General features: G+C 42.7%; 2 protein-coding genes across 2 annotated transcripts; both read left to right on the top strand.

Annotated features, from left to right (window-relative positions):
• The first annotated feature begins 577 nt into the window (after positions 1–577).
• Positions 578–3,431, top strand: nkx2-3 (NK2 homeobox 3). Its single transcript, XM_085800085.1, has 2 exons — positions 578–1,162; positions 2,203–3,431. Exons 1-2 carry the CDS (start codon positions 784–786, stop codon positions 2,850–2,852), a joined length of 1,029 nt encoding a protein of 342 aa, XP_085656211.1. The 5' UTR covers positions 578–783; the 3' UTR covers positions 2,853–3,431.
• A 2,998-nt stretch (positions 3,432–6,429) lies between these two features.
• Positions 6,430–7,963, top strand: nkx3.3 (NK3 homeobox 3). Its single transcript, XM_085799010.1, has 2 exons — positions 6,430–6,842; positions 7,410–7,963. Exons 1-2 carry the CDS (start codon positions 6,560–6,562, stop codon positions 7,925–7,927), a joined length of 801 nt encoding a protein of 266 aa, XP_085655136.1. The 5' UTR covers positions 6,430–6,559; the 3' UTR covers positions 7,928–7,963.
• Positions 7,964–21,602: the final 13,639 nt, after the last annotated feature.

Raw genomic sequence — 21,602 nt, 5'->3', positions numbered from 1 at the left:
ATCTCATTTCCCACAGTCGCTGCATTTTATCTTATCCACGGGTTGCCGAGACAGGAAACGAAGATATGCGTAATCTTCAAACCACCGTATAGTGATGATGGGAAGAGTTGTGATTTCCTGGGACCATTCAACACAGACAAGACGAGAATTTGAGCAACAATTACCTAGAGGTGCCGCACCAAATTAAGGGTTTTGCATTATGAGCTTTTTAATTATAATAAAATGGAAAGGTCCCTATACTGGTCCCTATACTATGCTGCAGCTGCTACTGCTCTGTCAGAAAGGGAAAAGGGAGTGTAATAAAAATGTTCTTACCTTGAACACCTTAAACAATCTGACGGCACAGGGTGATAATATTATTTCATAAATTGGGGCTATTTGTCTTCCTGACAGAGAGAGAGAGAGAGAGAGAGAGAGAGAGAGAGAGAGAGAGAGAGAGAGAGAGAGAGAGAGAGAGAGAGAGACTCCCTCCCCCGCCAGGACGTCACTGAAAGGGAGAGGACAGCATCTTGGCTTTCTAACAGGATCGACCTCTTTCTCCCTCAGCCCCCCAGCCACAGTCCCACAGCCAGAACAGAGGGATGTCACAGCTGAAGGAAAGACAGTCCTCCTCCTCCTCCTCCTCCTCCTCCTCCTCGTTCTGCATGAAAAACAAGCAGCGCGCGACCATTCTTCACGCTTACGCACGGGGTATTTACTTCTTTTACGCGCCCCGCGGAGACGAACTGGTCTGATTTTGGATCCACTGACTGTTTATCTGTCATCTCCGTGTTGGTGGTGATAATGCTTCCCAGTCCGGTCATACCGTCTTCCACTACGCCTTTTTCTGTCAAGGACATACTGAAGTTAGAGTTGCAGCAGCAGTCCCAGCAGCAGCAGCTCCAGTTCATCTCCTGTTTCGGTCTCTCTGGTGGAGCTTTCCCAAACAAACCCCTCCGCTCTCACTCGCCGCCCTCCTGCATGTTGGCCGGCAGGGACAGTCCGAGTCCCATCAGCTCCGGCCTGTCGGAGAGCGAGGAGAGGATGTCCTCCTATCTCAACACGATGGCGGTGCCGGACCGACTGGCGGGGTCCGGGCTGCCGGTGGAGATGTTCGCTAACTCCGCACAGAGCAACCCCGCAGAGCTGCGTCTGGAGACCGAGCAGGAGGAGCAAGACAGCAGTGAGTACAGACAGCGACTCTTCTCATCCAGACACAAGGGAGGACGGTGGTCAACCTGTCGCTTTTAGTTCACTGTGAAAGCCCACGGAGATGCCACAGCAAGATCATGCAAATGTTAAAAACAACAAAAAAAAGTAAAACCTTGAAATAACAGTTGAGGTTGATTTTAAGAGATTTCCATGGAGAAGTAATTAGCATTAGTGAGCTGACTAGATATCATGTGATTCACAAAAGTTCACTGAAGGATTTTGTTATTAACCTAATATAAAATGAATCTAACATAAACATCTGTGCTTAGGCTTATTGCTTATTTTTCTTTAGAATTTAGAGTAAAAGCAGAGTTGAGCCCCACCTTGCAATGACGCCCAAAAAATGGTGTTTAAGCCGTTAATGAGCTGCGATTAAATATCTGTGAAGACATTTAAGTGTTTGCATCTGTAGTTATTTATCTATTTTAATCTATCCGTATGAATCACTGGGCTGAATAAAGCACGAGACTTTTAATTACAGCGCCAAGTCTTAATATATACAGAACTGTATAACCACCACAGAAAGTGAAGAAATATCCATCTATATAAAATGGGCTTAACGACACCTATAATTTCCCACGTGCGAAAATTAATATAATGTAATTGGTTTAAGTTCATAGATGAATTGTCAAATATTAGGACCAATAGTCAAGCCCTCCTTGAGGGACAAAAACAACAAACTTTGGTGTATTTCCTAATAAGCCACATTAAAATGCTATAATACTATTTCTAATCCACAACACCATATTTCTCTGTATATTTTACATAAATAATTATTCCAATAATTAATGTGAAAGTGTCAATATTATTGGGGAATTACTGAAAAAATAATCCCGCAACAAATTTATTTTGAATGGAAAACCTATTTTTAAAAAACAATATTCTAAGGAAAGTGATATTTTTTAATAATTAATCTGGATGTGTGTATATAATAAAATGAAGAAGTCATGGAGTAAAAGTATTTTCTTAACATCTTTGATGCTCAGTTAATTCCCTGCTCTCTGTGTGCAGACAGCTGCGGGGTGCTGCGGGGAGACTGTGAGGACCACGACTCGGAGAAACCCGCCGCCAAGCAGCAGAGGACCCGGAGGAAACCCCGCGTCCTCTTCTCCCAGGCTCAGGTGTTCGAGCTGGAGCGGCGCTTCAAGCAGCAGCGGTACCTGTCCGCCCCGGAGAGAGAGCACCTGGCCAGCTCCCTGAAGCTCACCTCCACCCAGGTCAAGATCTGGTTCCAGAACAGGAGGTACAAATGTAAGAGACAGCGGCAGGACAAGAGCCTGGAGATGGCGGGTCACCACCATCACCACCACCACCACGCGCCGCCGCCGCCCAGGAGGGTGGCGGTGCCGGTGCTGGTCCGGGACGGGAGGCCTTGTCTGACCGGATCCCAGAACTATAACACGTCTTACACAGTCGGGGCTCCAAACCCGTACGGCTACAACGGCTATCCGGCCTACAGCTACAACAGCTCGGTGTACAGCAACACTTACTCCTGTACTTACTCTGGTCTACCCACCCTGCCGCCCAGCACCACCCCCGCTGCCAATGCCTTCATGAACATGAATTTAGGAAACCTTGGCGCACAGACGCAAAGCCAGGCTGCCCAAGGACCGGTGGTCACACCCTGCCAAGGAACTCTGCAGGGCATCCGGGCATGGTAGCGCAGTCCACACACACACATACAGACACACACACACACAAACAATCACAACTGAGAGAGCCAAATCCGGGATGGCGGAATAGACTCAAGCATGTAAATCCGATCAAGTGGTGCGAGGAGAGCGCAATTCATAACTGTAACGCATAACACAACACACAGGCCAGGAGGCTGTAACTCAAGGCAGGCCTATGAGGAAACCCTAACCCGCTGACTGACTCACACTCTACATGTAACTACAGTGTGCGCGCTTTTCTCTGAGCCACAACGTGTAGGAAACTGCTTCAATCTGAATGAGCAAGGACTGTGCGTACTTGGCCTGTTGTGGCTAAAAATAAAAAATAAAGACAATGGAAATTATATGCACATTTTCATAAACACACACACACGTTTTCATGCATTCAGCAGCAACAACAATGAATCTATCATTGGCCTAATCCAATAAGATCCCCAAAGAGTGCATTACAAATAATATGGACCACTATTACAATCTTATAGTATTATGATTTTTGTGTTTGACCTTTTGTTTTTACTCAAAAAGGCTTTTAAAAAATAAAATATCAGTAATGATGAAATTAAATGATACAAGTGACTGTATTGTACTGTGTTTTGTGTGTGTGTGTGTGTGTGTGTGTGTGAGTGAGAGAGAGAAAGTGTGTGTGTGTGGGAGAGAGTGTGTTCCTATAGAATCACAACAGATACAATACAACAAACACACGAAAAACGAAAAAACGGGCATTTCTACGCGCAGTCAGACGTTTCTGATCTTGTTTGGAAGTTCACTTCTATTACACATCAACATCCATATGAATGTGGAAACTGAAATAAATTTATGTCGAGGAGAGTCTTATTCTTCAAGCATGTAGTTCGTCATAGTCTCAAATCGTTTCTCAAGCCTAGAAAGTCTTCTTTTTTTTTCTTGTGAGAAAGCTTGTAGGAGACTTTGGTCTGAGACAAGAACCAGAAACAGAGAGAATTTAGAGGCGAGCTAATGTCCGGTCAGGATTCACAGATGGACATTAACCAGACAGCCAGCATCCTCGGGACCCACAGAGCGAATAAACTCACACAGCTCTGGATGATAAATATCGCTGGAAAATGTTCTCTTGGTTGATGGATGATATTTAAATAAAATATGGCAGTACAGCCCCATAATAATAATAATCTTTATTATAGCCTACTATAAAATAATCTGGTAATTTTGGTATAGGCTTAGAAGTACATTTATTGCAATTATAGGATTAGTAAACAATAATTATCCACACACTGAAGATGGACTTTAACAAATACCTTCACCTCCCAGACATGGTGGAATATGCAGACACTATTAAATGGAGATGAATGGCGGCGTAAAGCCAGTGTTTGTCTCCCCTGATGGCTTCTCTGGCCACTTCCCCTGGCTACTGCACTGCCGGTAGGACATACCTGGTGTCAGCTCTAAGTGCTGCGGAGTCACAAGTGTAAATAGAGCTGGCGACAGGACGGCGATGCCTGAGGACGCGGCCTGGCCACGGCTGCTCTGACAGGCGCTGCGATCGCTATCTCCTGCTTCCAAAGATAGCAGCTCTACTCGGCTCATCGCTGCGCTGGGCGCGGAGTTTCCCAAAACAAAGTCTCCAATGGCAACCACTCAAGGAGCTTACAAAAGAACCAGGGCCCAAATATAGAGACGGGGGGGGGGTGAAGAAGCTGGAGTAAAGGTTCTCCCATTAGGTAACCCTCCAAGTAACGTCAAGCATCAGATATGGATTTAACTTCAGCCAATTAATCCCCGATTCGATCATTATCTTGAGGTCTGAAAACTCATTTGCAGTGTTTTGACGCCGAGTGGTGCAAAAACGTCCGAGACAAACTTGTGGTTCTGTGCTGTGTAAATTAAACTGACGTGACTTAACCTGAATCAATTAATCATAAGGCCAAGATTTAAATATTTTTCTTTTATGTGGAGCAGAAAGTTGTTTCTTTTCATCACATCTGCTCACTCAGCCAGATCATTCATTCTCAGTGATTGCTGACTGCAGTGTTTTAGCGGATGCGCACGCACAGTTTTACTGATCCAGAGGCCGCGAGGGAGAAAATCTATAGGAGAGTTTGAAAATATGAATGTATGAATTAACTCAGATTATAAATCAAGCATGTTGTGTACAACTGCGCGCGAGCATGGTGAATGAAAGGGCTGCGCCATTCAGAAATCAATTTGGTTTCAGGAAAAAAAAGGTTATTGGATAATGAATGAAATCCTCACACGGTTTCACTGAATAATAATGCTAATATTTTGTAATTATGGTTTTGACGTGTCGTGGTTTGGTCGCATGGAAGTGTGCTGCAGTTTCCACGCTGCCCTTACAGCCATGTTCTGACACCCTGGAGCTGCGCAGCGCTCTGTGGCAAGCAGAGAGATTTCTGTGTTTAGCCAGAGGAAGAAAACAAAACAACACGGAGGAGGCAGATCAGCGCATCTGTCATCACGTCGCCTCATCGAGGGATAGGCCTGCTGATTGTGTAATGCGCGTGCTGGTGTGTGTGTGTGTGAGAGAGAGCGAGAGAGAGAGGAGTGGAAGTAAGTGTGTGTGTGTGTGTGGGGGGGGGGGGGTGCATCAGCATAGTTGCCATCTTTTCTTATTACCGCCTCTTAACTTTAGAAACCATGCATGGTGACCACACAGCGGCGCTACGCACCTGTCTGAGCAGCCGGGCTGGATTTCCCTTTTTACAATAAAATAGTCCCTCTTTACTCCTTTGTGTCGTGGGTTTTGTTGACTGTCATTATGATTTTATTAGCAACATGGCGTCCAAAAACATTGCCTACAAATCGTCCATAACTGTCTGCATGAAAAAGAGCAAATTTGCTACAAATCATAAATGAAGACTGATCTGTTCCAGTCTAATGACGGCTGAGTCAAATTTAGCCATCTTAGATTAGAGTGACCCTGATGGAAATACAGGAGAATTTAGTGTAAATTGAACGTTTTAGTTTGATAATAATTCTGCGATCATAAATGGTCGCAACATTGTGGGGGGATTTTAAAACCATGTTTTCACAAATGTGGATTTTACGCACGACATGCCATCTTTACGCATCTGATTTTCTTGCCATAGTTTACTTGTATTAATAATTAGTAAACACACAAAGGCTGAAATAGTTCCAATGTGCAAGAACAGCTTCCAGTCTTCATTATCCGATTCATGTCTATTAAGCCTATTGACTGTAATACTGAATAATTGCTCAATTTAGTGAAATTGCGCTTCTTCTCTGGGGAGCTTAAAATATTCGACAGTTGCAGTTAGAATTAATTATTGTGTGTATAAAATCAATCCCAGGTGTTCGAAATATGAGCTGATAAAAAACACAATCCCAAGGTTAAATTCTTCTTTTGCAAAAAAAAAAACAGTGCACCTCGTCCTGAGGTAGCCGGGCTCAGGCAGCAGGATGAAGCTGGGCGGTGCGAAGGAGGGACCAGGCAGAAACACAGCCTATCACATGGTGACTGGAACTGCCGCAGCTGGAATAGGCTTGACAGCTCTTGATAAAGTCGGTTCATTAGCAGACCGAAGTTTGTTCACCGCAATTAAGTGAGAGCAATTAAAGAGAGCTGCGAAGAAATCGAATGAAAAGCCTGAGGACGTTTTGCCTTAGCGCAGCTCATCTCTTGATGCCTTCTGGTAAACCGCCTGCGAGCGCGAGGAGCTATCAGTGCTTTTGTTTTGATCATGACATTAAGTTTTTCGTCGTTCTCTATCAAAGACATCCTCACTGGACGTGATGCCCGGGGGAAGCCTGGTCCCAAGAATACAGAGGCGCTTTGCGCATCAAAGCGCAACATCTGCACCGCGCGCGATAGCACCAGACTGCCTGATGTGTCTCTCCAGGACTCGGAGGAGAGCTGCATCCAGCCAGAGAGGCTTCCTCCTGATCCCAGGCTGCCGCTCAGACCGGACCGACCTGATACCTGCAGCGAGGAGGCCACAGGAGAGGACACACAGCCCAGAGAAGGTAAAGAGTTTTATAAGTGTGGCGATTGAAACAAATCTGTGGTTAAACACATATGACAATAATGAGACGATTTTCTGGATTTATCGTACATTTGTGTTAAATAAAATAAATAAAAGCATCTCGAAATAAGATAAATTTAAGGAAAACTTAATTCAAAATAAGAATAATTAAACTTTTTCTTTTGGAAACTGGTGTTTCCAAAACTGTCATTTTTGTCTCAATTTTTTTAAAAGATAAAATTCACATCAGAAATCAAGAGATATTCCAAATAAAAATGACTGATTTTCATATGTCTGGATCACAGACATAGAGGACCAAGGGCCACTAATGTAACTTATTTGTTTTGTCCTCTTTGTGCCGTGGCAGATGTTGTTCTGTTGTTTGATAAAAGTTGTCAGTGTCTGGAAAACGACAATAACACCAGCGGTGTGAGTTGTGTGTAACAACGGATAGAGGAGGAAACCTTCTAACATCAGCACCATGGAGTGACCTCTAAGACAGCAGCTGCAGGACCTTGGCTGAGACAAAAACAAACTTATTGTCACATATTGTTATTGTGTTTCATAGGCGCTGCAGCCGAGCAGCGGCAGTGCGTGGAGCTGGAGAGACGGCAGACACAGAGGGTGGGGGCAGAGGAGGATGGATGTGAACACAGCGGGGAGACGCTCAGCTGTTCATCCGATGAGCAGCGATCCAAGTCCGGTCCCAAGAAGCGCTCCAGGGCGGCCTTCTCCCACGCGCAGGTCCACGAGCTGGAGCGCCGCTTCCACGCGCAGCGCTATCTGTCGGGGCCCGAGCGAGCCGACCTGGCGGGAGCTCTGAAGCTCACAGAGACCCAGGTCAAGATCTGGTTCCAGAACCGGAGGTACAAAACTAAACGGCGGCAGATGGCGGCGTGCGGCTCACCGAAGAAAGTAGCCGTCAAAGTGCTGGTGAGGGAAAATCAAAAGCAGTATCATCATGCGAGCGGAGTACACATCCCCATGACTGTGCCCCTGTACCAGGCCTACCAGTACCAGCCCTACCTGCACTACTTCTGCCAGCCGTGGAGCATCCACAGCCTGTCCTGTGGGGGGATGCTCTGAGGCTCTGAGGCTCTCTCCTGACAGTGGACAGTCAGTGACTTCAACAGGTGTCACTTCAGATCCAGGTGTCCGACTGTTGCAGCAGCTTCTGTTCAGTCAGTGGATGCTGCGCCAACAGGGACGTGTTCGCACAAAGACACAACAGCGTGGCCTTGGCTCCCACTGGACTGTTTTTTTCAGACAATTAAAGTGGTTTTAAATTATGGTTATTGTTTGCCTCATTACTATAGGTCAGTTTGCCATTTTAAGCATAAAAACTTGGGTATTCATGGTTCATAATACAAAACTTTCTAACCACGACTAGTTAAATTTAGGCATAGGCCTTTGGAAGTTGTTTTAGTCAAGTAAAATAACATTTTAATGGTTACCTTGTGAAGCTCGTCTGTTAAGATCATTTCTGTTGATAGGATCATTTCTATGTGGGATGAAATCTTTAACATTTAAGGCCAAGATTTGAGTAGGCTATCGTCATTTTGTAATGATTGACAAGAAGAAAATAATTTCAGAAAAGTTTAAATTCTGGTCTCCTGGGTCATCTTCTCATTATCTTATCTCATTACCTTCATTTCATTACCTAATATCTATATTTTGGGATGGAGGTGTCAAAAAAGGGAAGGTGGGGTAGTATAGGGTTTTAAAAAATGCAGTTTAAAGGGACAACGAGGAGTTTCTGTTTGGTTATAAAAAAAAAAGTCTCACGTTAATGTGGATGAATCTACGCTACCCACACTTGTTAATGGGCCCATTTTCGATAAATATATCGTTTTGTCTCTATCGTTATTTTGTTATTATTAGTGGTGGTGGAAATGCTGGTCGAGCCGACTAGCTTTCTTTACTTTCGGTTTCGTGGCGAGTCATGAGAATAACGCCACCGAATCGCCGTTTATGGTCGGAACTACGACGGTATCTGATCGTCTTCGAACCTCTGACTTTAATTCTTGATGAATGAAAACATGAGTCTGTCTTGCGCCGGTCAAAGAATTATACGGTGCGCGAGGAGGCTCATAAATGTAGTGTGAAAACGCTTTGCTTTTCCAAAACTCCTCGTTGTCCCTTTAAATTATAGAAAGTTAAATGTATTATTCAATTGCCCTTGTGCTTTTTACAACCTTTAAATATCACACTATGAAAAAGTTTAAAAGAAGCAATGTGTAATCTGAATTAGCCTATTTAACAGTTAAATGTAGCCTACTAAAAATGGTATTTGTGCTCTGTATTCAACAGCACAGTTTAATTAAATTGGTCAGTTACGTTGACTTGAATTAAATCCAGTGGGTCTCAGAAGATGCAGCTGCATCTTCTTAATTACCTACATTTAATTAATGTAGATGGCATTGGTGTATATCAGTGTAAATGGGCTCTGAAGAGCCCATATTGTGCTCCCCCCCTTTCTTAGTGACTGCCAGTGACAGAAAGGGATCCTGAATTCATACAAACCCAAAGCGAGTAGCTTATGACCGACATTTTTAGTAGGTATTTATTTTATTTATGGGACATCTAAAAACTCTGTGTCATCTGCAAGAACATGTTCATTACACAAGGTTTACAGAGCCTCAGTAAGTTTTCAGAGAGTGTCTGGGATCAGGTTCAGAATGCATGAAAATATAATTTACTGTATAGCCTTTAAAAGGTGTGTGTGCATGTGTGTGCGTGTAGAGGGACCAGTGAAATCCTTCCTGCCAACAACAGCAAATTGATTTCAAAAGATTTACCGACTCACCCAAATGATATAAGGTGAATATTTATTGTTTTTTTAAAAGGTGTGTGTGTTTTTTTCTCCGTGTGTAAAGAGTTTTGCATAGGCCTATAATACTCTCTAGTGTGAGCTGCATGAGTCATAGAGGGCCAATAGACCGTGAAGATGTTGCACCATCCAGCTGGCCTGCACAAGACAGCGCACATTAATCATACCTTAGTGAAAAGACTGCACCCTCATCCCAAACTAAAAAAACACAATAGCCACACTTGATAGGAAAATAAAAACATAATTCTCCAATGAGGTGACTAGTGCTTTGGCAGAGTTCTTAACTGATTGTACTCACCAGCCAGTACAGTATATTGACTGCCAGGATTGTGTGGTATAAATGGAGCCTGCAGCACAACACTCTGCCCCGACTGATGCACAACAGATAATCAGATATAAAAGAAGTCCTGGATGCCAAGGAATCTACAAGTAAAGAATATCTATTGTACGTGTGTAGCATGTACCTGCTGTGATTTCCCTATGGCATTACAGTGTTATCATGTACAAAATGTTTGCCGGTGTTTGTCTCCAGCTGGCTAGATATGTCTGCAGGAGCCAAGCAAATATCATCATTAAAATACAACAACATTAAAGAGGCCGTGACATCAAAGAAATGTGATCTGAAATAGGTACTTCAACTTCCCGTTTCCCATAACAAGCTACTTTGGCCGGCAGGATCACCCTGTGCCATACGCTGGCACCAGCCCAAACCTCATTTATCTCTCACACATCAAAACACCACTTCAAGCTGTCCCTAAGTGGTTGGCATTGTGCACAACAGGTTTCTGGGCGGAAGAAATAACACATCTCCTCTTGACTGTCTGTAAGCTAGCAGGCTGGGGCACAATTAAGTTGAATTATTTTTTATTTACTCAGGCCACATATGCCATTCACAACTTAGAGGTCTAAGACTCTGCAACATAAAAGGCCATTGCTTCGTGGCTCCCAAGTATGTCACTTTCTATGAGCTCTCATTATTCACATTGTGTTGGTGAATGGACGCTCTTGTGTTTGCTGTCTCCCGTGACTAGATAAGAATTTTTTTCTTTTCCTGCGCCCGGTCTGTGATGTCACATTGATGTAAATTTCCATAGAGAACAATGAAAGACACTGAAAAGGAAAGGTGACCACACTACAACCTGAGAGGCAGGAGCTGCCACTGACTTTACTGAAATGAAATCTGTGGTTGTTTATTATTGTTTATGTTGTGTTATTACAAATTAGGTCTTATTTTTGGTTTTATTCTTATCACAGTTTGATAAATTTACACTTACTAAGTTCATTAATGAAGTTCAGGGGTTGGGCAGCACAACTACATGAACATTTAATGAAACACGAGTGGTCACACAGTTACAGAAGTAGGACTGCGAAATAGGGCTGACAAACTTTTTTCTTCTTTCCTTGTCTCAGTAAGCAAAGCTACCCTGTAAAATTTGTAAAATGACAAGCACAGCTTTTTGTAAAATATACTGGAGCAACTTATTTCTAATACCCTGATGCACTTCAAATTGCATTTCAAAAATGCAACTCTAACAATGCACCCACACAATGTACCAACACTTCAGCTACAAAATAAGTTACAAGCCACAACACTCATGACCATGCAGCCATTTCCATAAAAAATGCAGCTAGTATCGGAAGGAACTGGCTAAAAACCTTGGCTTTTTAATTTACTTAAGTTGCAATACATTAACATGCTCGATACGAACAGCTTCACAAGCATGTATGTTCATCTGACACACATGCAGAAATGGATTGACATCGTGAAGGGACTTGTACCAGAATAGGGAAATATTTCTATGAAAGACATGAATCAATGTTCCCCTTTACACAGATCTACACTCCCACTGCTCTTCATCTGGTGTCATCATCATTAATGAAATGCTCCCTCTTTGTAATTCTAATACTCAGATCATGTATGTGTGCATATGGTGCTACTTCTTAATAAATGATTATGATGTTTGATTGGCAAATAGAGAGGGAGGCCTTCCCCGAGCATCATTACTGCCACGATCATGGACACTAACTTTTGGTCTGTGTCTGAAATCACAACTTGTATTTGTACTTGTACAATGATGGAGTAACATTATATAAGGAGAAGGTGGGGAGTGAGAGAGCTGGGGAGTGTTTTCAGACACAGTCTTAGTCTTGTCCCTTTACGTTCACCAGCTCTGTAAGTGGATGGATTGCCTTGCTCCAAAGACAAAGCTCAACACTAAAACACACAAAGGGCAACATACCAAAATATAAAACTCTGTCTGCGACTTTATCGCTGTATCACTTACAGCCATGTCAGTGCTTCAACTGCCTCTCTGGCGGGGAATGTGCTCCAGCCAGTATATCCCACTGAGCCATCAAGCATTACTGTATGTATAAATGTGTAATACTCAAGTATGTAAATATTTTGAGTTGTGCTTTATTCATGTGCCTCCACATGAATAGGCTCATAAAGCAGAGGGAAAGAGCAGCCAGACAGAAGAACATGTTAGTCTTCCTCTTTGAACAATCATCAGCGCCGGCTTCTACAACTTAACAAAGCATTAAATGGCAGACTCATTAATGCCGGTGCTAACGGGTAATTTCCTTTTGTGTTTTATGCCGCTGCTGGTTTCCCAGCTGCGAGGAATGCGCGGAGGGTGGGGCTGAGCTACGGTGAGCTACGCAGGAATGACAGTGCTCACCTAATCCCTGTTTAGCTGCACTTTTCAGATACAGATCTATTGAGAGAGAATTCTCACAGGGCTCCTGAGCAGCAATTATATGCATTTCCGATGTGCCTATTGTAACAGGAATCATTTTCTCAAGGGCCTTGTTGATTTAAACAATATTATATTCACTTAATGGCTACTGGCACCGAGACCTGTGGGGTAACGTCAACGGATTTAGAGCTTGCACGGAAGCGAAACTGGGAGAGGCTTCTGTCAAAAACGATGCAGATCCTGCCAGTTGTTGATCGTGCTATAGGACACAACTGGTTTTGCTTTGGGAGAATCATAGTGTGCGCGTTTTGCTGCCACTAATGTGGTGGCCCTCACCAGACACAGGGCAGGAATCAGGAAGGAGAGAGGTCATGGTTAATACCTCTGTTTAAAGACAGATCTGCTTCCCTTTGACCCGGCCTCTCTCTCCCCAAAACACACACACACACACACACAAAAGCACACACAGCAAATAATCCCACCCAGAGGACTCTTTAGGCTTGTTCCAGAAACTATTAGCAGATAGCATCAGTGCATGTAGGAATGTAAACATTTACAGTAAAGCTATAAGACATCAACTCCCCCTGGGGGAGACACATCCATCACAGGGCAACCACATCAGCTCTCAAAAGTCCCCATGGTTTCAAAAGGAATTACGCATCACACCTTTGCGCACAATTTGACCCGTTCCATATAATCAGCTCACATTGTTCTGCCTGACGTGTCGGTGAGGTTGTGTGATCACACTGCTGCTGATTTTATAGAAATGCTCCTGTGCTACCTGTGTCAATATTATTTTTAATTTTTTTTTTTACATTTTAAGATGAGCAGAGGAGAGAGCGAGTCAGCAGTTAGTGTGGCCTAGTGGTCGTAGTAGTGCACATGTAAAGAAATACAGCGATCCCAGGTCTGTGTTTGTCAGGAGCAGGGGCAGAGGTCATGACAAGGATTAGGAAAGATAGAAAGATGAGCCCACCCAGATCTTATAAAGAACAGGACATTTTTAAGGAAGCAGCCCAGGTCTGGTGTGTGTGTCTCTCTCGCTCTTTCTATGGCGTGTGTCTGGATAGCAGATACAGAATCGTCATGGCTCAGTGTTTGAGTGAGAGGGGAAAACCTCAAGAGGGAACTTTTGATAATTTTGCTTTTGAAAACTATTCCTATAACACATGCAATGCATACTAATGTCAAATGTATAACAAATATGTGAATGAAAATGGGAAAGTAAAAGTAGTGTTGCTTCTGTACACACACATTGAAAAGCTTGTCTGCTAGTTGTTAGGGGTGAGTACAGTCGTCGAGGTCCTCTGTCCATAGATGGACAGGAAGTCTTCCAGGCTGCTACATATCCTTCCCCTGACTCCTCTCCGCTCTCATGTCTCCCACACACATGCTAAGACAGACACACACACTCCTCCAGAGCCAGCCGGAGGAATCCAAATGTTTTAATTAGCGGCGATAAGAAGAGACAAGGAGAGCATTGAGCATTCTCCTATCAGCGAGCTGATAAAGGAACTACTCAGGCCCCACTTACGGCCTCTCAAGCTTCCCTCATCCTCCTCCTCCTTCTCTTCCTGGTCTAAGTCTCCACTGCAGGAGACTTAGACATCACTGATGCAGGAAATCAGAAAATATCCAAAATTTGAATCATTGTGAGGTGAGATGTCATCTCTTAGTTATCACCAAAACTCAAATTAAATCTGCACTTCCTGCCGTCCACCATTTGATTTTATCACACACATCTTCATCTTCTGATTCACATCTTACTTGTGCCCTTTTGTGCAACATATTCTCCTAGGTACATTTTGGTCTTTTTGTTTTTTTAAGACTACATCATTAACTGAACAGAAGGAGAGAAAATATTTCAGGGTTAGGACAGAGGCTCTTTGCAAAAAAACATGTCCTAACCTTGAACCAGTACTTTATCTCTGGAGGTCTGGACACACACACACACACAAATACATACACAAAATCCTCAAATCCACCTGATACACACTGATGGATACAGTGTGAATTGGGCACATCCTCCCTGAAGCTGTCCGTCTGCCAGAGTAACACATTTTTGAAAGTGTTACATGATGATAAATGTATACACTCTTCATCTGGGCTGTCACAAGAACTTTGCAGAACAAAACTGAAGTGGATTAAAATAAAACAGATTTCAAAAAAAGGAGGCATCAACACTGATGACAAAGCTCTAGTATAAATCACTGCTGACAATACCTGTCACTGGAGTTATTTCAGGCAAGTGTGCAATGAGGAGTTTTGAATCGGTAACGTCTGAATGCTTATACTGAATGAATAAATGAATGGTTTTCATCAGACCAGTTTGTGCTGACTAGAGCTCCGAGGCATAGCAGTTAAGCTCATTTGACAGGAAAGGAAGACAGCTTTCTTTTCAAGATCAAGTTCAAAGGGCAGGAGGCCTTTTTCTTCCTCCATGTCCCTGACTGCACCTGTGTCGCTTCAACACACACACACACACAAGGAATCTTGTCCACACCACTGACAGACAACTTTAGTTTTGGTCTCAGGCAGTGTGTGTGAACTGTGAGTGTCTTAGGTTGCGGCTTTCTGAAGTGTTCGTAAGAAGATTTTATGACCCCGCTTACCTTAAAAAGGAATTTGTCACAACATTTGAGACTAGGGATGTGTGTGTGCGTATGTGTGTGTGTGTGTGTGGAGCAATTATCCGTAACAATGCTGCCGTTCATCAGATCCTGCCACAGCTTTACTCCCAAAGGCCCAAGGGATGGTAAGTGTCGATGTGTGTTTATTTTTGTGCACGTGGAAATGTGTATTAGGATTTTGCTTTGATCGTGAAACTATTGTGGCAGACTAACTTTTCAATTGGGGATCTTTCCTTAGGCTACAATGCTGAAATATTCCCTCTTTACCCATTGCAAAGATTTTGCACAAAGCCTCCTGACTTGCTTTTATGCTCCCACTGATTTTTTGTTTTTCATTATCACACTCAGGCTATGACCGCTCATATGAAAATATCAGAGCGCTGCCTTAAGCACATTATTCCTGCTCTCCCACCTTCACCCTATTCTGGCCCATTAGCGATGACATTTTACTGTAAACACTTAGATTTATTGAGGAGCCTTCTATTCAACACAAGTGTAGCATGATATTTTTTTATTGCATGAGAAGAGAAAGGGATCCTGTTTCAAACTCTCACACACGCCATAGCCACACACAACATCTCCATATTGTCCTCTGCAGGCTTAACATCGCATAGAAATGCTCATAGTCATAGCAGCTGTTCCTTCTCCTCCCAGTTCCCTTGCTGCAGCTTTCTCCCACAGAGGAACTGCTGTGTGTGAGAGGGTATGAGTATTTGTGTGTTAGTGATCATCTCGGTGGTGGTGGTGGGAAGAATTTCTCCTCCCCAACTTGTTCTCTTAAGTGCTGACAGGAGACGTATCTCCCCCGCATCCTAATTCTCCACAGCACAGAAGCATGTGAGACGTTCAAGCCACAACTAGCGCAAGAGGTTGACAATCATTATGTTATATTGTTTGATTGGCCCAGATTCACATTTTACTATGCTTCATACTTCAGTCTGACACTGCCCTCTCAGTGTACTCTTTGGAGGCATGCCAGTGTTAAAAAAAAACAAAACAATAAACATCATAAACTCCGGCCAGGAACCATTTTTCATTTGTCACTTAATGTGAAAACTATATGGGCAGACCTATTGAAGCAAATATAATGGGCACTGAGGGCAAGGATGGAGCAACTATCCCAGAAAGTGACAGCACCAGATCTTCATAAGATTTATGCGCCCTAATGACGTTTACCACAAAAACAAATTCTGACAGCTCAATAACTAATTACACACGGTAACTGCCAGGTCTACCCAACTAAATCGACTGGCAAAACAAGGAACAAGTCACAAGTGACAAGTAGAAGATAAAATGAATGAAATATGTTCAACATATCTGACCAAACACACTTTTTAACACAGTGTCTAATAATAAGATTTCAGGGGCGGTGCGTGGCGCAGTGGTTAAGGCGGCCGCCCCATGTAGAGACTACAGTCCTCATCGCAGGCGTCCCCGGTTTGAGTCCCGCGTCGGGCAGACCTTTCCTGCATGTCATTCCCCCTCTCTCTGCCTCCCCCTTTCCTGTCTATCTCTACTATGGCTATCAAATAAAGGCATAAAAGCCAAAAAATATACTTAAAAAAAAAAAAAAAGATTTCAAATCACTTTTCACAAAAAGACCACAATTACAACACAATATGTGGAGTAACGGTAGATTAAATGACAACAGTCTTCGTAAGAAAACGTTGTTTTCCATGCTCACATAAACCACAGTACCGCAATCTATACAAAGGGTTCTAAAACATTCTACACACAGTGGACTATGTTTTAATGATGGCATATTCATTAAATCACATGTAGCGGCAAATTCGTGAAAAGCTGAAGCAACCCATCTAGACTTCAGAGCCCAAGAAGTTGAGTTTTTCTTGTGAAAGAATTCTGTTTCACAATTTTAAAAATTCACGTTATATTATGCATAAATTCAGCATTTTATTAAATATAAATCTATGCAGAAAAGTCCACCACGATTTCCCTTAACAGGTCAATCTGGCCCCAAGTGAGGGGGTTGGCTGGAGGATAATATTTCAGCATCATTTCAACAAAAGAAAAGCCCACTTTTCTCAGAAATACGATTGATATCAGATTACACAAATCCAATCAGCACTTTGCTTGTGGTCAATAATGGGAAAGAAACGTGATGAAAATAAGAGATAACATCTCAGTTCTTGCTTATCTTGCCTGCAGACGGTTGTTCAGGATCATGTTTTACAGAATGCCGGTAAATAAAAATCGAAACAAATTACTCCTGCGATAAATGTTTATCACATGCTCATTTGTTTGCTAAATTTATGCACCAAAGAGCTTGTTTGGTGTTCTCCTATTCCTGCTTTACTCTCACATCTCTCCTCTTGTATTGGCTTCTCAGCTCTCCTCCTCTCAAACCTGCTCTCTCTGCCTGGAGTGGGAGACACTGCAGCAGCCAAAGGGATTACAACAACAGCTCCTTTATCCAGCAGCACCCCCAAGGAGCGTGAGATCACAGCCTGTATGTGTCTGTGTGTATCCCAGTGAGTTAGACCAAGAGCCTGTAATCACACCTCATCCATTAGCTGCTGGCAAGGATGGAATAAAGTGGACATTATGGCATAATCCTGTATCACTCTGTAATTCATGCTGAGTGGTCCAGTCACGATTTGGCTTAATATATGGAGAGAGATCTGACAAGAGAAGCAACAAAAGAGCCATAAATATGTAGAGAGGGAGAGAAGGCGAGCGACTTAGGGAGAGTTGTTGTAGAGGACCCGAGTCCTTTAGGCATTCACATTCCTAAGTACCTTTGGAGTGTGTGTTTGTGACCGTGTGTGTGTGTGTGTGTGTGTGTGTGTGAAATACACCCTTCCACAGGTGCTTGCTGTAAGGGGCTTTGACCGGAGGCTTGGGTTTCCAAAATATGGGCTTACACCATTACACAAGGGAGTGTATATGCATGTGTGTTTCTGCCAGCCCTTCATCAACTTGTAAGGGTCTTTTCCACTAAAGAAATGACTGTTTACTACTGTGTGTGATGCTTTACTGGGCTGCTATTCTGTTGAGAGGAGAAAGTCTTCAGGTTTAGAAATACACACCTTCACATGTGCAGAGTATACACACACACCCACTGTGTAACACCTTATGTAATTATGACTGACAATATAAAGTGTGCCAGACCAATAACTCCTCTATTACGTGTGTCTTTATGTAAACTGTACAACAAAAAAAAAACGTTCTTTTCGTTTACAATGATGGAACTGCCAAAATATGCAAAGATAAAAAAACAAATGGTTGTCGAACAATGGAACAATGGTTGTCGAAACAATCTAAGGACAATGTAAGAAGTCACTCAGATGTTAATATTGGATAATATTAGTACCCACAAGTACTCACATACAGTATAGATTTATGAATGTATATAAATTTACATTCACACAGAAACACAGAATTCAAGACAACAAATGGTGCAGATATTGCACAATTATGTATACCCAGGAGAAATGAAAATAAGCCTGATGGTGTGCTATAGTCAAAGCTGTCCAATAAATCGTAATCATAATTTGTAATGATACTCCACCATCTCCTATGGTCAACGAAGTATATGTACAACAACAATTGCCCTACAGTTGCCTTAACGTGAGTTCATGACTTAGCTACAAACCCTGTGACTGTACAAAGGCTGTGTTGGAACCTACTCTCTCTGAGGTAGCTTATTATAATACTGCCATTGAAATGGCCAGAAAAAGACAAGCTATAGCCTTCCACGGGGGATAAACATGTTGGTCAGGGATTCATCCTACAGCAAGACAATGACCCACATCCACATGATGGAAGAGAAGCACCCTCCAGACGTAAATCACATACAGGGTCAGGTCAGAGCACTAAACTGGACAGAAACCTGTCATAGGGGCCCAGGCCTTACTTCCTGCAGCCCCATTGACGTCAGTAGATCCCTCAATGCACCCCACAAGCTGGACTCCCCCTGCAAGCACAGCACAGCACAGCACAGCACAGCACACAAGCAGACTCACTAGCCTTAATGCAACATAGCAACATTCACAAGATACTTGAATACATCCATGTTGTCAACACTGAAATGCTAGTCTACCTTGCTGACTTTGAGAATCCATCCATACAAAACCATTTAATTCAGATTTCAGTAACTCTAGTCCAAAAATATAAGCCTATTGAAGATAGCAGCAAGACAGCAAAACCAAGCAAAACCAAGCAATGGTGACTCCTTACCTTAAAAAGTTCGCGTCGTCCCTCCTTCCTTTCCTTGTTAGTTATTCCTTTGCTCCATAAGTTTTCACGGATACAAAAAAAATCCAAAATACAACTGCAAATATAAAGATACAGAAAGGCAAAACTGTCTATTACACATTATGAGCGTTTTCATGTGAAGTCGTTGCAGAGTGTTGTTGGGTGACTTGATTAGCATCCGGTGTGTAGCCTAATTCATGTAGCTTATTTCACTTACAATTTCTGGCATTTTTTCTTCCTTCTAGGCCTTGGTGAGGGCTATGCTTCTCTTCCTGCTCAATTTAGTGGGCGAACATGGTTTGGGTCTGTCGTCTTGTATTTCAAGACTCTGGATTTAATCGAACTGCCGCCATTGTAGTAGCTACAACAGTTTGCTTACAACAGCAGGTGATAGCCAGGTGATAGCAGGCCGTGGGCGGAGCCTGTAATTGGCGGAAATCGGCAATCAGAGAGAAGCGTGCTCTAATTGGTCAGCTTTGGAGGAGGGCGGGGCGAAATCTAAAAAAAAAAGTGAATAAAGTTTAGCAGTAGAGTATCTTTGGTATAAAATCATAAAACATGTCTTTTTGGAACATTCAAGTAGTAGCCAAATCTGATACATTGAATAAAATGATCTATTGACTTTTAAACTGGAAAATACAGGAGACATTTTGACTTGTAACAGCAGGAAAAGCAAAGTGTTGCTAACAACATGACTCAGTTCTCACAAGATAATGCTGTGGAAGTGGCACACTTACATGGAAGGCAGCCATTAATGTTATTAATTACATCTGTGAGTTTCCTGCTATGACTTGTCAAAGCAGTAACACCTGTAACAACTGCCAAGTAGAGATTGTGTTGGCAACCACAGAAACTAAGTCAACACTACACTTCTATCATCTGTCAAGGGGAAGCATTGTGCGCGTATTAACACATGCACATGCACACACTTAACTGCTTAATTTGTGTCTCAACACCACTTATTCGATATTTAAAGGAGATTTTTGACAATAAAGTTGCTTAATATCAACTGCTTTAGTATCATAGCTCCACACTTAGACAACACACTTAGCTCAATGAGATGAGGTTGAAAACACTGACAGGCTGATTAGTGGACCTTTGAGTTGAGATTAGGTTCTCTCATACTATATGCAAAATACATCTTTCGAGTCTTTTTCTTAACCGATATGCACTCTGTGTGTGTGTGTGTGAGAGAGAGAAAGAGAGAGAGGCCTGCTACATAAACAGTGAGAAAATGAGGGGCAAATGACCAGACTAAATAGTTCTCTCAGCAGCACTCCTCTCAGACTGGAGGAGACAGGCTTTGTCACACTCTCCCACACAGACCGACAGACTCAGGCAGCCCTATTGTATTTTTATCACAGTAGTTCCACATATCCACATATGTGCTATTTCAACACATAACATTCCTACTCAATGCATAACTGGCATAAGCTTCATTTCTAGCCACACTGAGACAGTGGACAAAGTGAGAGAAAGCATGCACACACACGCATATGCGCATATCCACTGTAGGCCTACTTATAGCACTTACTATAAGAGGCTACTAATACTGTATACATGCATGCAAACATTGTGGAAGAGAAAGCGACAGACAGTTCATTAACACTCCCTGTTTGAACAGGTGCCTCACATGCATGTGAATGTGTGTGTGTGTGTGTGATTCTAGGTGTGTGTATGTTAAGGCTGGGGTAGGGGAGCTGTCACTCTTCACCACTATGTGCATGACGCGTCCAAAGGTTCTAGCCAAAGGATTTTTGTGTTTGCGTAGTGTCTGCTTTATATTTCACCCAGAAAGAGCAAAGATGTGAACATGTCAAATGACATGATGTTAAAAGACTGACAGTACTCCAATCCTGGTGCAGTTGCAATGTCACCATTACTAGATACATGTTAGAGACATACTGTACTGTAACTAAATGTGTCCTGAATTGTTTCATACATAGCTCTAAATGGCAAGGAAATCAGTTGACACACTTGTTTAGATAGGATACATCTCAGGCATATGCAAAACTGGCAGTACAGGATTTCATTATATTCATATACAGTATATTGTCTACAAATTTGAAAATGATTGAGACACTTAAGTAGACAACATGGAAGATTTACAGAGTCTTTCTGTGCTACATCCTGAAGTAAAATATGGTGCTGATGGTGGAAAGTAAGAATGTACTGTATGTACAAGACTGCGCCCCAGTAATATGTATAATATAATTTGCTGGCTTGTTAGCTGCTACAGGTCAATCATGTATTCTACGGTTCAGATCTACACCAACAGCTTATTTAGCCTCCATGAATTACTGAATTCCAAAGCTTCTCTCTGCTTGCTGTTTTTACACAGGTGATGTGTCCACAAGTTCAAATCATGTTTTCAGTCTTGAAGGTCA

Source organism: Trachurus japonicus, chromosome 15 (assembly GCF_045865225.1).
Source record: "Trachurus japonicus isolate A0001 chromosome 15, Traja_1.0".
Classification (NCBI taxonomy): domain Eukaryota; kingdom Metazoa; phylum Chordata; class Actinopteri; order Carangiformes; family Carangidae; genus Trachurus; species Trachurus japonicus.
This window is presented reverse-complemented; position numbering and strand designations above follow the sequence as displayed.

Bases quoted from the DNA above. Each gene is read 5' to 3' on its own strand.
- nkx2-3 (XM_085800085.1), top strand. From the start codon at position 784: ATGCTTCCCAGTCCGGTCATACCGTCTTCCACTACGCCTTTTTCTGTC. The intron at 1,163-2,202 runs GTGAGTACAGAC...CTCTGTGTGCAG, and splicing joins GCAGGAGGAGCAAGACAGCA to ACAGCTGCGGGGTGCTGCGG.
- nkx3.3 (XM_085799010.1), top strand. From the start codon at position 6,560: ATGACATTAAGTTTTTCGTCGTTCTCTATCAAAGACATCCTCACTGGA. The intron at 6,843-7,409 runs GTAAAGAGTTTT...TGTGTTTCATAG, and splicing joins GGACACACAGCCCAGAGAAG to GCGCTGCAGCCGAGCAGCGG.